The 16426-nt window shown below is 40.0% G+C and overlaps 1 protein-coding gene across 1 annotated transcript in view; it reads right to left on the bottom strand.

Moving 5' to 3' along the window:
• The window catches only part of DCC (DCC netrin 1 receptor), an 808121-nt gene that overhangs the window by 358804 nt on the left and 432891 nt on the right, over window positions 1–16426 (bottom strand). Inside the window, exon 9 of the mRNA XM_060118369.1 lies at window positions 11682–11836. Within this exon, the coding sequence (XP_059974352.1) occupies window positions 11682–11836 (155 nt within the window). The remainder of the gene's footprint in view (window positions 1–11681; window positions 11837–16426) is intronic.

Genomic DNA, 16426 nt, shown 5'->3' with positions numbered 1-16426 from the left:
CAAGATCTCCCTATTTTACATACGAGGGAGCTGTGGTTTAGCAAAACCAGCTTACCCTAGTTAGCTAGTAAGTAAAAATGACAGAATTCTAATCCAATCTGATTTCTGAATGCTTGTTCTCAACTACCTTTCTCTCTCCTCCATTCTAAAGACCTGGAACACTAATTACAGATTAAAATAAAGTGGTAATGAACAGGTTACCTGCATTAATCATGGGCTCAGAGTTCCACTATTTGACCTCCAGTTAATAAAAAGCCATGATCATTTCCTCTTGGACACTGGTGGCACCATCTTGACTCCAATTTTAACATCCAACATTGAAAGCAGTAATTGTGTGGCCTCACCTTAAAAATCTTTCAATTTCAACCCATGGAAATCCCCTGTACCTGTCAAATATCCTGTGGTCAGAAATTCTGGCCCAGTTTAAACTCAATATTGGATGTGATATGGGGCTTCCCAAGGTGGGAAGATTGGGCTGAGACCCAAAAGAGTTTTCACAGAACAGGGAATAGTTGTAGGTATTATTCCCCTTAGCTGTGTTCCTACAAAGTAGAAATAATATCTTTATTAAAACAACATAACAATGCAGGAACACTGGAATCACAGAATAAGAGTTAAAGTCAAATTATTATCCTTTTGTGTAGCACATAAGATACATCAGAGTAGGCAGAATATAACCTGCAGTTAAAAGAGTCCATAAAATAGTGATTTAAAAATGAGTTTCAGGGCCTCCCTGGTGGCGCAGTGGTTGAGAGTCCGCCTGCCGATGCAGGGGATACGGGTTCGTGCCCCGGTCTGGGAGGATCCCATATGCCGCGGAGCGGCTGGGCCCGTGAGCCATGGCCGCTGAGCCTGCGCATCCAGAGCCTGTGCTCCGCAACGGGAGAGGCCACAACAGTGAGAGGCCCGCGTACCGCAAAAAAAAAAAAAAAAAAAAAAAAAAGAGTTTCAGTAAAAGTAGAACTACCATATGCTCCAGCAATCCCACTACTGGGCATATACCCTGAGAAAACCATAATTCAAAAAGAGTCATGTGGGCTTCCCTGGTGGTGCAGGGGTTGAGAGTCCGCCTGCCAATGCAGGGGACATGGGTTCATGCCCCGGTCTGGGAAGATCCCACATGCTGTGGAGCGGCTGGGCCCGTGAGCCATGGCCGCTGAGCCTGCACGTCCAGAGCCTGTGCTCCGCAACGGGAGAGGCCACAACAGTGAGAAGCCTGCGTACCGCAAAAAAAAAAAAAAAAAAAAAAAAGAGTCACGTACCACAATGTTCATTGCAGCTCTACTTACAATAGCCAGGACATGGAAGCAACCTAAGTGTCTGTCGACAGATGAATGGATAAAGAAGATGTGGCACATATATACAATGGAATATTACTCAGCCATAAAAAGAAATGAAATTGAGTTATTTGTAGTGAGGTGGATGGACCTAGAGTCTGTCATACAGAGTGAAGTAAGTCAGAAAGAGAAAAACAAATACCGTATGCTAACACATATATATGGAATCTAAAAAAGACAAAAACAAGGTTCTGGAAAACCTAGGGGCAGGACAGGAATAAAGACTCAGACGTAGAAAATGGACTTGAGGACATGGGGATGGGCAAGGGTAAGCTGGGACAAAGTGAGAGAGTGACATGGACATATATACACTACCAAATGTAAAACAGATAGCTAGTGGGAAGCAGACACATAGCACAGGGAGATCAGCTCAGTGCTTTGTGACCACCTAGAGGGGTGGGATACGGAGCGTGGGAGGGAGACACAAGAGGGAGGAGATATGGGGATATATGTATACATATAGCTGATTCACTTTGTTATAAAGTAAAACTAACACCCCATTGTAAAGTAATTATACTCCAATAAAGATGTTTAAAAAAAAATGAGTTTCACTCTTTTTGGGTTGGGTATCACATGAGGATAGTCAACTATAAATTTCTTCAGGTGCTACTTTCTAAAAAGTACTATCATGTTTCATACTAAAACACAAAATGTATATGTGTGTATATAGACGTATGTATATATGTATTAAATTATATAGCATTTATACGCTAATATCTTATAATCCTAACTTTAGGTTAAAAAAAGAAGAAATAAATATGATCCCACAGTATGATTTAGAACAATTTATCTTACTATATTTTCTTCAAAAATTTCATCCCTAAATTTTTGGATACTATTCTGCCCATCTTATTTTACCTTCTACCTCTCCAGCACCTTATAAAAGGCTTGACACACAGTAGGTGCTCAATAATTGCTTATGGACCATACAGATAAAAGGGATGTCAAGATGAGAGAATATATAAATACATATGAGTAAAAATGCTATATTCTCTGTGTGTCTTTACTCTTCTTCACTTCATGAACACCAGCTTTCCATAGAATCCAATATAACTGAAGGAGTCCCATAAAAGAGCTCAGCTCAGCTATTTTATCTTTGAAGTAGAATTTTATTTGGCTGCTGCAGCATGATGACAATACCCCTGATGATGCTCAAGCTCTATTTTGCTCTAATTCAGTTTACCAAGCAGCCTACTTTCATTTTCAGTAGGCTACATAACCAAACGAGGCAATTAAACCCAAAACAAATCTACCTTTTTGGAACCTCATTATCCCAGGCTAGATACCCATACTCTCCAGGAACTTCTCATTATTATGACACTCTCATGTCATCTTTCTTCGCAATCCCTAATAGCAGTGAGAAATCTGTAGCTTTTTTCTCTATACTTTCTCACCAAGCAGATAGCTTCTCTAGATGTTTGTTTATACCAGTGGAAGAAGCTTGAATTATGCTTTGTGCTCAGAGAGAGTAACAAGGAACTAGTAGAGGCTTTTTAGGGGAATTGAATTATGCTGTACTGCTGATTACCCCAAACAACAAGTCATCTTTGTCCTTCATCCTTAATTGTGCACTGAAATATATATATATATATATAAAATATATAATATGTATATACTTTTTTTTATCTGAGAAAATATTTAGGGAGCTTTGAGAAACTACTCAGAAAATATGTTCAGATCTAGATTCTCTGGTCTTTTAAAAATTAATCTTTTATATTAATTCAACACACAATGAACCTTTTCAACTTTCAAAGGGGACTAATCTATTAAATACCTTTTTAATGAGTTTTGCTTAATTAAAATAGTTTACACTAGACTAATAGTTCCTTGGGAGTCAGGACATTATCTGACTTGCTTTTGTATCCTCATGTACTAGCAGAGCATCTAGATCAGGGGTGCCCCATAGAACTTTCTGCAATAATGGTAATGTTCTCTGTGCTGTCCTATACAGTAGCCAGTAGTCATACATCAACTCTTGAAATGTGGCTAATGAGGTGCTGAATGTTTAGTTTTCAATTGGATTTAAATTTTAAGTGCTATCTTGACAGATGGGGTTGGTGTGCCTGCATTTTAGATTTTATTTTACATCAATACATTGAAATGTAAATAGGCACATGTAGCTAATGGTGATTGTATGGGACCATGAAGTCTAGGACATAGCACAAAAGAATCATTTTGAATGACTGACTGAATGAATGAATAAGCACAGAATGACTCACACTTTGCTTTCAATTTTTCTAACGAATCAACCCACCCTCACAAGCCTACCTCTAATTCTTCCACTAATATACATCGTTGTAGAAGATATAATACCTCGCTAATTGACCATTAAATCTAAATGGGGGCTTCCCTGGTGGCGCAATGGTTGGGAGTCCGCCTGCCGATGCAGGGGACGCGGGTTCGTGCCCCAGTCCGGGAAGATCCCACATGCTGCGGAGTGGCTGGGCCCGTGAGCCATGGCCGCTGAGCCTGTGCGTCCGGAGCCTGTGCTCCGCAATGGGAGAGGCCACAGCAGTGAGAGGCCCGCGTAACGCAAAAAAAAAAAAAAAAAAAAAAAATCCAAATGGATTCCTTAAGCCTTCTGTTGCAGGGGATGCCATACCATAAGCCTTTAATGTCTCTCATCTTATACTTGTAATACCTGAAAACATGTTTTGCAACGAGAGAATATTTAAATTATACCAGCATTTGTGTGTTACCTAAAAAGATGAAACATCAGTGCTTATATTTCTTTCTTTCTACTATTATAGTCTATAGCCACATACACAACCACAAAACTGGACCAGCTGATTGGCTCACGGTCAACTTCGCCTCCACAGTCATCCCAAATATTCACTCAAATTACCATGCAGTGCAGTCAATAATTGGAAACCAGTTTAACTGATAAAAGAAATTAGCTAGACAGAACTGTAATTTACTTGGCTTGCTTAATTTATAGAATCATGATGAATACTGCTGATATGTATCATCTCCGCCACAAATTAAGTACAAATCAGATTCTACCAGCAAATGTTAACCAACTAGCTATTCGCAAAATGTCAATGCTGTGACACATTTTATGGGATAATAGAATGTTTTCTGCTCATAAAGCTTCAAAATTTAGTTAGGGTTGCAAAGACGTACAAGAGGCAAATTAGACAACAAACCAGTCTACAATAGCGTGCTAAGTAATAGGGAGGGGATGATTAGGGGGAAAGTAATAATATACGTAAATGGCTGATTGCATAGTAATCAAGCCTTATTACCTTAGTGATTACTCTACTGAGTGTCCCACTTTGGTTGTCAGTGCAGGGCAGTTGGAATTATGTTTCCATTTGATCCCATTAGGGGCAGGGAGCTTCTCTCTATTGAGTGCCTACTAGATGCCACGTAAGACTTAGGGGTTTCCCATATGTTATCACATTTCATCTTTACAACCTGGGAATGAAACTGAGGAGGACCCTGTGGGGCTCCTGGGCACGGAAGCCTTTTTGGCCCCTGTTTCTTGTAGGCAAGACTCCTGCCTCGATGACCTTCCCTGAAAGGGCAGATGCACACAGTTGGTAGTCAAGGGAGGCCCAGCCGCAAAACCATCTGAGGCAAAGTTAAAGGGACCAGAGCAGCTCATCAAGATTAGAAGTCGGACCACCTGAGACCCTGCACACACCCTAATCCTGTCAGCAACCGTACCCTTGAACTATTGCTCTAAAACTCAAATCCTCCTAGGTTGGGATCCATAGTGTTTTGAGGCAGGAGCCTGCTGTGTCCCCCTTTGCCTGGAAAAATGATAAAGCTATCCTTGTCTACTTCACCCAAAACTCTTGTCTCTGAGATTCGAGTCAGCACCGGTGCACAGAGAGGCTGAGCTTTTGGCATCAGGAGCGGGAGGGGTAAATCATTCATATCTCCAATTGATAATCAAGGACAATGAGGTTTCAAGGATTAAGCAACTTGTCCTAGGATATGGATAGTAATGTTTGGAGACATAATGTTCAGAGACTTTCCAGTACCCGCCCCCCATAACAACCACAGAAGTAGAGCTTTATTAGAATTAAAATTAAAAAAATCCAGGGACAGATGAAAAAGGCAAATATGTCTATTTCCTCTGTATAATACATTCTTTTTTTAAACAGTTAATTATCTTTTCTTTTAATTAATTTATCTTATTTTTGGCTGCGTTGGGTCTTCGTTGCTGCGTGCGGGCTTTCTCTAGTTGCAGCAAGCGGGGGCTACTCTTTGTTGAGGTGTGCAGGCTTCTCATTGTGGTGGCTTCTCTTTGCTGTGCAGCACAGGCTCTAGGCGTGCGGGCTTCAGTAGTTGTGGCTCGTGGGCTCTAGAGCACAGGCTCAGTAGTTGTGGCGCACGGGCTTAGTTCCTCGGCGGCATGTGGGATCTTCCCAGACCAGGGCTCGAACCCCTGTCCCCTGCACTGGCAAGCAGATTCTTAACCACTGTGCCACCAGGGAAGCCCCGTAGAGTATTTTTTGTTTATGTTTTTATTTTTAGCCTGCACCGCGCAGCATGTGGGATCTTAGTTCCCTGACCAGGGATCGAACCCGTGCCTCCTGCAGTGGAAGCGCAGAGTCTTAACCACTGGACCACCAGGGAAGACCTATTTCCTCTGTATAATATATTCTTAAGTCGATTCGGGGGTTGCTTTCGCTCATCTTTTCAGTGTAAAGAATATAATGGACTAAGAATATTACTTACAGCACTTAACTATAAAAGGGTTTTGTGGATAATTGGGTTGTGGTCTAGCAAATAGGCTCCCCATTCTAACTCAAGCCTCCAGCCAGTATGTGGTCCATTTTAACATCCTTCACGATTAAACTGCCTTAGCAGCATCTTAAAGGACCCCAAATAATAATTCAAAAATTCTCCACATGTGGTGTGAAAAGATTAGACAAGTCTTAAGCACACGGGGACTTAAATCCGGCTGATAATACAGCAAAGAAATTATACACCATAAAGGCAGGGGGAAGAGCAAAGGTTTAGCCAAAGGAAGATATAATCAGGAGACACAGACCTTCCTATAAATCAAGCCTTTGTATGCTGGGTGATTATTTCATAAACTGGATCTTGGGCTGCTGATCTCTTTAAATGATTACTGCAGTACGTGTGCACTTTTTAGAAACAGTTGCTGGCTGATTTATATTTCAGACATGTTTTCCATCAGTGTTTATTCCTTGAGAATATGGTTTTCATAACAGAGTTGCTATTTTCAAATAACATGGAAAACGTGAAATTCAATTTGTATAAAAGCTATGTCATTTTAGTGTACAATTACTACATCACATTTGGAAAAACAGTGATAAAACGAGCAAGCAAATGCTAACCAGACGAGACCCATTTTCAAAAGATAAGATCATTTTGTCAGTGAGAGAACAATGAAAATGTCCCCCCACCTTTGCCTCTAAATTCTGAAATTCTAACCAAGTAATAAAATCAGCCTCTGAACTTCCTCTAAAAACACAGAAGGATGAGCTTAAAAGAGAAGGAAGAGAAAGAATAGCGAAGAGAAAGGGGAGGGAGGGGAGTGGGGAGAAGAGGAGATGAAGCACAGGATCTCTAAGATGTTCCATCTTACTCAGGAATTGGTGTATTACTGAGCAGGTTTGGAGAAGATGAAGTGTTCCTTACCCTAGAAATATTTTTAAATTGCTAAAATGGCATTTTGTGTTAACAACAGAAGATAAAATACACAAGCGGTACCTATTAGTCCTGATAACATAATTTATTTATCCTAATGTCTGTAATAAAGATAGCGAGTGAGCTACACAATACTCTTAATCTAAATGAATTGAAGGAGTTTGCTGTTTTGCACATGTAAAAGATATTCTAAAGTACTGTTTATCTAGGCTGAACTGTTCCTATCTACCTATCTACTCAGTAAGAGATTAATTATCCAAGGACAATTATCCAATTCTTAATGAAACACTATCAGGTCACCCTGCAAGTAAACAATGGCCTGCAAAGGAAACAGTCCTTACTCCATACAGTGGTAAGAAGAGAGGTGATTTAATAAAACAAAGGTGTTTTTAAAGGCCAAAATATAGTCAGCATTGTAAGACCACTATCACTGCCCTTAATGAAAAAAATTCAAGATACTTTCAATGTTTCGAAACCAGAATGATTTTCTACTTTCATTTTCTGGAGAAAGATAACTTATACGAGACAACAATACCAACAAGTAACCTTTTATTCAGTTAGGTGTTTAGTTTTTATTTTATGCCTTATCATCAGTTATGCTAATTTTTAAGCAAAGTAAATGCTTACAGAAACCAGCACCCAGTGAGTTCTTCTACATAAATTCTCAGACTGCTTTCTGAATGAGGAAGAATGGAAGATATATACAAAGGACCGAAGCAGCTGTCTTTGTAATAAAGCACTTATTTGAGGAGGCAAGCACAATATGATTAAGGCATAAAAAATTACCTAGACAATATGTGAGACCGAGCAGGACCCTATGGGGCTCCTAGCCATGGAAGCATTTTCATGTCCCCTGTTTCTTGTAGGGAACAGACTCCAGCCTCCATGACCTTCCCTGAGATCCAAAGGGCAGATTTGAACAGCTGCTAATCTGGGAAGGGAAGGGATGCAGAGTCAAGGGAGGAACAGCCAAGGAACAATAGTGCAGCCTTGGGGCGGGGTCCTGGTTCTGTCTCAAGGGATACACATAACAATGTCTTTAAGCCTTTTATAGAATTAAAACCCAGCAAATGAAGATGTTAGCATTCTTTATGTCAGAGAAGACCATCTGAGGCCAGACTAAAGGGACCAGAAAGTTCATCAAGAAGATTACCTGAAACAAGATTAAAGAGCCTAAACCCTGTATACACCTTAATCTTATCAGCAACCCCACCCTTGAACCATTGCCATAAAACTCCTCAGCAAATCCTCCCTGGTTGGTACACATAGTTTTCAAGGGCAGGAGCCTGCTGTGTTCCCCTTTGCCTGGCAAAGCAATAAAGCTATTCTTTTCTATTTTGCCCAAATCTCTGTCTCGGAGATTCGATCTGGCACCCGTACACAGAGGCTGAGCTTTTGGCATCATATGCCTCGGCTGTCACAAGTATGGGCTCATAAACAAATCTGTGATTCAGATTTTTAATATTTCATTCAACAAATTCATACAAGTTGCCTTACTTGTTTTGTTGCTGTTACATATTTAAAATATTTGCTTCCTCAGGAAGCTTCTGAGAGCCCTAAGTGCTGTTACTTCATTACACAGATATGTTTTCTTAACCTGTCTCAAACAGTGTAGAACAGTATTAGGAACACAGTGGGTGTTCATTAAACACACTTGTAAGTTGAATTATGTTATTGTTTTTACTTTATAAAGGTTAAGGCCATATGTGTAATACAAATAATCACAGACTTATTTTTTTGATTAATTATACTAAAAATGTTGTATCATGAGTAATGTTTTTAATGAAATGAGGCGTTATTATTAGTCAGTATCCAAATGGAAAAGACTTTCTTGTCCCTTGGCTTGGAAAGGTTTTTAAAAATGTGAATTAAAAAAATGCTGGATATTGATTTTCAAACTGGATACTTAAAAATAATGGTATTAATAGAAGAAAAATAATGTTGCTCAGTCCTAGAAGTGAAACTGTCTATGTACAATTTTCATCAGAACTGTAATGTAATCATAGCCAGTCAGCCTTGAAAAGTACACTAAAACAATTCCAGGGATAATAGTTGGATTAGGAAGTGAAGAATTCAGACGATCCATAGAAATTGGATCTTCTGAAAATGAACATGCTTTTAAAGTTTAAGTTCTGCCATGAGAAAACTGAACAAGATGTTTTTACAGAATTTTTTATGGTTTTTTCAACTATCAGTCTGTATACAACATGGCATATACCATTTTCAAAAATATATATTTTGACTTAATTTGTTTTTATTCAAGTTTATTGATTAAAATACAAAATATTCATAAAAGTTATTGATTTTGTATATATACGATCTGTGAAAAGTCATTGAAGAGGGGCTTCCCTGGTGGCGCAGTGGTTGAGAATCTGCCTCCCAATGCAGGGGACACGGGTTTGAGCCCTGGTCTGGGAAGATCCCACATGCCGCAGAGCAACTAGGCCCGTGAGCCACAACTACTGAGCCTGGGTGTCTGGAGCCTGTGCTCCGCAACAAGAGAGACCACAATAGTGAGAGGCCCGCGCACCGTGATGAAGAGTGGCCCCCGCTTGCCGCAACTAGAGAAAGCCCTTGCACAGAAACAAAGACCCAACACAGCCAAAAATAAATTAATTAATTAATAAAAAAAAAGTCAATGAAGAAATTGATGACTCAAATTACATGTGAACATAGTCACTGCGAAGTGGAAATCAGCATTATCTCGTGATTTCAATCCAAACAGCAACAAAACATTCTTAAGAAGAGACACCTGGAAGTCAGACCAGCTTTGTGGGCATACGACTAATGAAGCTGCAAAAGATCCCACGCTTAGGAGGGTCCCGCGTGGAGCATGGCTTAATGCTCTACTGTAGCTTCTGGGTCCTGCAAATTATTTAGCTGGTCCTGCCTGAGAGGCTGCATTTTCTTTTCTTTTCTTTTTTTTTTAACATCTTTATTGGACTATAATTGCTTTACAATGGTGTGTTAGTTTCTGCTTTATAACAAAGTCAATCAGTTATACATATACATATGTTCCCATATCTCTTCCCTCTTGTGTCTCCCTCCCTCCCAACCTCCCTATCCCACCCCTCTAGTTGGTCACAAAACACTGAGCTGATCTCCCCATGCTATGCAGCTGCTTCCCAATAGCTATCTATTTTACATTTGGTAGAGTATATATGTCCATGCATACACTACCACTCTCTCACTTTGTCCCAGCTTACCCCTCCCCCTCCCCGTGTCCTCAAGTCCATTCTCTAGTACATCTGCGTATTTATTCCTGTCCTGCCCCTAGGTTTTCCAGAACCTTGTTTTTGTCTTTTTTAGATTCCATATATATGTGTTAGCATATGGTATTTGTTTTTCTCTTTCTGACTTACTTCACTCTGTATGACAGACTTTAGGTCCATCCATCTCACTACAAATAACTCAATTTCATTTCTTTTTATGTGATCTGAAACCTGTACATTACTATGCCCTTAAAGATGCTATGTGAGGTTTTATTTCTATGAGGCAAATATCTCTAAGACTTGTCCAGCTTAGTCATATCCCCACCCCCAACAAACACTTTATTGCAATTTGTCCTCAGCTGGTCTTTGTAGCCTTGGCTGAGTGGAAGACGGAACGGAGATTCTGCCCAGCGTGCAGAGCATGATACCAGCAGCCAGACAACGTCTCAGTTGCTCTTCTTCAACATACTGATTTCAAATCCTTAAGAAGTCACCTAGTCCAAAGATTATTTTCACATATGTACCAATGAAAATCTTTCTGATTTCTACTTCACCTTCTTCCAAAAGCATGTGAGGTGATTTTGAAGTTAAATATAGTTTTAAATAAAATGATTGGGAATACAGATAAAATAGCATCATTCAAAAAACAAAAACAAAAAACAGGAGTAGATGAAACTAGGTGTCCAAATCTCTAAATAATGTAGTTTGTTACAAGTAGTCCTTCATGTCACTTAGCTGTTAGATTACAATTTTTTTTAAACTCTAAAAAAAATAAAGCTGGCAGACTACTCATCAGTAATAATCTTTCCAAATAAATTAGAAGTTTAGTAGAAAAATCAAAATTTTGTAAGATACAGAAATATTTTTCAAACGTACAGTTTGTGGGCTGTTCCTTTATAAAAGTAGAAATCACTAAATTATGACTTGGTCAAAGAACATTCAGCTGCATTACTTTGTGATCATGGAGCTTAATATAGTGATTTATGTTAAAGGACAATGAGATTGCCCAATAGAGATTATCTCTTTACATTTCTTAAATCTAGATTCACTTTTGGAAGCTTCTTAAGGGCACTCAGTGCATGAGTAAATTCTTGAATAATCCCTGTATTGAGAAGTCCCATGCCATTTTTCTTCTCCTTTGATGTTACACTTTTTACAGACAAACTTAGAAAAATCTGAAAAAATCAATGCAGGAGGCTGAAACCCAATGTTGATGATGAAGTACTGGCGGGTAGAGTCAGTCACTCACTCGGGACTGAATATGTAGACTGTGTGGATGGACCAGGCCTTGATAGTTGTTAATTTGTCATTATGGAGATACGGCCAAAGTGGGAAGGCCATTTTGTTAAAGTTATCTTACCTTTAAAAACCCTCGGGTTAAACATGTTGCTTCAGAAATATTCCTTCCATTCCATCACCTCAATAAATTACTATGAAAGGATTCAAAGATATCGCCAACGAAAACAAATACTTTCTAAATTTGCCCTTCCTGTCTCATACTCACACTCAGGCTGAGTGGCCACCTTGACGGGCTGAGAGCTCTCCCCTGGTCCCCACTCGTTGTAGGCCACGACTCGGAAGGTGTACATGGCTTCTGGCTTCAGGTTTCCCACAGTAAACTGAAGGGACCCAGGCTGGGATGTATTCACTGCTCGTTCCCTAGGAAATAAAAGTTGCAGGGAAAGATTATTCCCACATGAATACTTTTAGCCACAGCCTTTACTTAATGAGCAAGAGAGGGACTTCCCTGGTGGCACAGTGGTTAAGAATCCGCCTGCCAACGCAGGGGACACAGTTTCGATCCCTGGTCCAGGAAGATCCCACATGCCGTGGAGCAACTAAGCCCGTGCGCCACAACTACTGAGCCTGTGCTCTAGAGCCCGTAAGCCACAACTACTGAAGCCCGTGTGCCACAACTACTGAAGCCCACGCGTCTAAAGCCGGTGCTCCACCACAGGTGAAGCCACCACAATGAGAAGCCATTGCACCACAATGAGAAGCCCGCGCATTGCAATGAAGAGTAGTCCCTGTTCTCCGCACTAGAGAAAGCCTGCACACAGCAACAAAGACTCAACGCGGCCAAAAATAAATTAATTAATTAAAAAAAAAAATGAGCAAGAGCAGTAAGGTAGACCAAAAGGTTGCTTACTCATTTCCTGTTGACTCTGCATGTAAGGCAAGACCTCAAAGGCTTACTATGGGATGTAAACTGGCTGGAAGAGCCTATAAATAAATGTTGCAGGGTTTCTGGGGAGTTCAAGTTTATGCCATTCCCATGAACCTTGCATACTAAAGTATTTTCCCTTGACACTTTACAATTTAGTCTCAAAACTCATAACAAAGAGCTAGTAAAATAAGAAGAAGCGTCTGGAATGTAGGCAGGAAGATGCGTTTTGTAAACATTCAGTTAATGACAGAAATCCAGGTTTTGATTATTCCACAAGCCAGTCTTTGTCAGTACTGTCAACAAATGCATTTATGCATCTTCCTTCATTGTAGGAAAGGAAAAGGCAGATGCCAAGTGCTGATGTGTACAGAGCTTGAGGTCCTGTGGTTATGTTAAGTGCAATTTAGTGAAAGGAAGTAGATGCCCTTCCTCGTGAGGAGAAAGTGGAACACATGTCTACTTGCCTTTTCTTCAAGCCACATCTACATGTGTCCAATTTATTTTCCAATTAAAAACTTCCTCAGAGGCTCCAAACAAATGAATTAATCTGCTGATCAGGGTGAGATTTATAGTTCATATTAAGAGAAGACAAATCCTATGGATATGGATGCTGACATATAAGAACCAGGAACTCCTAAACTATGCTTTAAGGACATACATGATTCTAGACATTTATATCCTCATTGGTCTCGTACAATTGAACGTGAAGAAAGAGTTCCTTCTAGCCACTTAACTGTTTCTTAAGGTTTCTACGTCTAGATGATATCTCTTGCATCTCAGTGGAATTATATATATTCATTTTAATTTTACCATTCAGTTTTATTTTGTTTGGGGAGATATTTAAAATAAAACCTATTTTGCTGCCAGGGTAAATTAAGCTTCCAAAGAGAAAAGTGAAAACAAAGTTCTATGGGCATGAATGGTGATTGCCGGGCATAGATACACTCTTAATTTGACTGATATGACAGAGACTGGTTGGCTCCTCCTCAAACCCATTTCTCCTTCTTCATGTACTAGACTGTATGTCCTGGCCCCCCTGAAGCCAAGATGAGGCCACGTGACTGGGTCTAATCAATCAGTTTGAGTGTACACAGTGCATGCTGATTCCAGGCCTGGCCTTGAAAAACCACATATGTGGCGGGCAGACCTTGGAAGCCATGCACAGATGATAGAGAAGTCAAATTTTTGCAAGAATTCTGGAGAAGACCTGGGAGAAGAACTGCCTGTCAATCAGGAACATCCTTTTTCTATAGTACTTTACAGAGTCAAACAGATTAGAGCCATTATAAGTTTGAGGGCTTCTTATAGCAGTTAGCATTAATTTATCCATTACCGCTCATAATTAAAATATGCATGGTGGGTGGTTACCAGGGGCAAGGTGGAGGGAGGGACGGGATGCTAGTATTTAATGAATACAGAGTTCAGTTGGGGAAGATGAAAAAACTCTGGAGATAGAGGGTAGTGAGAGTTGTGCCACAGGTGAATGCAATTAATGCCATAGAACTCTACACTTAAAAATGGTTAATACTGTAAATGCTATGTTTTGTATATTTTACCATGATAAACAAAAAAACACCCTGTATGAATCTGGATATAGCCCAAGGTTTAGGTATCCCTTTACAAGTACTGTGTTAATTTGCTGCAAGGCTGAATTGTGACTTACAGTGAGGGAGGGATGTGGGTGGGATTCAATAGTGACCTATCGTAAGTAGGAGTAAGAAACATCAGATAGGGCTCCCATGTACCACACATCACACTGATCTATTCTACCAAACTAAGATTATTCAGGCCAATACATTGCTTTTTAAAAGAAAACCCTCATAATCAGATGGTATGCCTTGTGGATGTAGACAGTTTTGCATATTATTTTCTTTCAGCAGAATTTTTATATGCATTGCCTCTCTTTTTATATAAATAGGGTGGTTTTATTATCATTATTTTATAGACGTAAAAGTGAGATTTAAAGAAACAACATTTTTTTTTAAAGAACTCACAGTTAATGAATACCACCGTTAAGAATGAAATTTGGGACTCCATCCTCTAGATCCAGTATTGGTATCATTCAACAATAGGGGAAAACAAGGGGCCTATTTGGATCATGGGTACTTTGCATAGAAGACATGAGCTCCTAACGGGAAAGAAGAGACAGCTGGGCATTCAGAAACCACTGGGAGAAGGAGTGTCATTATCATCTGTTATGAGTCATTTCAGGATGTATTTTCTAAACCTTCAAGCAACATATTTGTCACTGAAGGTCAGATCTGCATACCAAACTCCTTGAGTATCTATAAGGAAGGACAGCTTTCATAACTGACTTTATTCTTATAACTACTGAATAATTTAGATGAAATAGCTGTGTTCTACGACATGCTGGCATAACCCCTTGAAAAGGCATTCTTCAAAGGAAAAAGAGGCAAGAACATCTGGGCATGTCCAGGTAAGAATGTCTGGGCTTCCCTGGTGGCACAGTGGTTGAGAGTCCACCTGCCGATGCAGGGGACACGGGTTCGTGCCCCGGTCCGGGAAGACCCCATATGCCGCGGAGCGGCTGGGCCCGTGAGCCATGGCCGCTGAGCCTGCGCGTCCGGAGCCTGTGCTCCACAACGCGAGAGGCCACAACGGTGAGAGGCCTGCATACAGCTAAAAAAAAAAAAAAAAAAAAAGAATGTCTAAGATCATATAATAGAAACATTACTCACGTATAAAAGGGGATGCTGGATTTTATTACAAGGAAGGGAGTTTTAGGTTCTTATAATCTCCAGCAGCCTCCAAAAATATCCCAGATTACTAATGGTCAAGAAAAAAATTATATTCATTGCTATGGACAACTGATACTTCCTTAGTGTTAACAGAGTATGAACAAAGAAAGCATCTTTAGAAAACACCTCCATGGTAGTGATCTCAGCCCTTCCTCCAACCAGACGCTAGCAATGCCCTAGATTTACCACTAGTTTCTTCAATGTGGGCTCTTAATGGTTTTAAACAACAATTTGATCTAAATATTTCCATTTTATGTGCCAATTTTCAGAAATCTGCTTATCCTATCAAACTGAGGTCACATCAAAATGCTATGTAGACTGTGGAGTGGATTCAAGATTTTTAAGCCTGGGGTTGTTGTCTTGGCTTTCTCATTAACTTATCTGAGCCTCAGATTTCTCAAGTGCAAATTGGTGCTATAAAAATGTTTACCTCATAGAGTTTCTAGAGAATTCAGTGAGATGCTGTATGTGAACCATATAAAGCAGTAGGCATGAGACCTGGTACTCAGGGAGTCTTCCATATGTGGCAGTTATTACTGCTATTATTTCTATTATTATAACAAAATATCACCACAACCTCATAGGAAATAAGGGTTCTTGAGTTCAAAAGAGGACCTTTCCTCAATCTAAAGAAATTAATGAGGTACAATCATGAAGAAAAAGACATAAATATTGATATTTTCTGTCAGATTAATTTTGTTTACAGAGATAAGTCAAATCAAAAAAGCAGTCATATTCACAGACATAGAGAACAGACTTGTGGTTGTCAACGGTGGGGTGTGGGGAAGGAATGGATTGGGAGTTTGAGATTAGCAGATGCAAACTATTGTATATAGAATAAACAACAAGGTCCTACTGTATAGCACAGGGAACTATATTCAATATTCTGTGATAAACCATAATGGAAAAGAATGTATATATATATGTACAACAATCACTTTGCTATACAGCAGAAATTAGCACAAGATTGTAAATCAACTATACTTCAATAAAAAAGTGTAGTCATAACTAGAGGCACTGAACAAGTTTCAGTAATGAAACTGGTAATATTTTTTTTTTTTTAATTTATTGGTTGTGTTGGGTCTTCATTTCTGTGCGAGGGCTTTCTCCAGTTGCGGCGAGCAAGGCCCACTCTTCATCGCGGTGCGCGGGCCTCTCACTGTCGCGGAGCACAGGCTCCAGATGTGCAGGCTCAGTAGTTGTGGCTCACGGGCTTAGTTGCTCCGCGGCATGTGGGATCTTCCCAGACCAGGGCTCGAACCCGTGTCCCCTGCATTGGCAGGCTGATTCTTAACCACTGCGCCACCAGGGAAGCCCCGCTGG

Source organism: Mesoplodon densirostris, chromosome 15, assembly GCF_025265405.1.
Source record: "Mesoplodon densirostris isolate mMesDen1 chromosome 15, mMesDen1 primary haplotype, whole genome shotgun sequence".
NCBI classification, from domain to species: domain Eukaryota; kingdom Metazoa; phylum Chordata; class Mammalia; order Artiodactyla; family Ziphiidae; genus Mesoplodon; species Mesoplodon densirostris.
The sequence above is the reverse complement of the archived record's forward strand: the minus strand, read 5'-3'. Positions and strand labels throughout refer to the sequence as shown.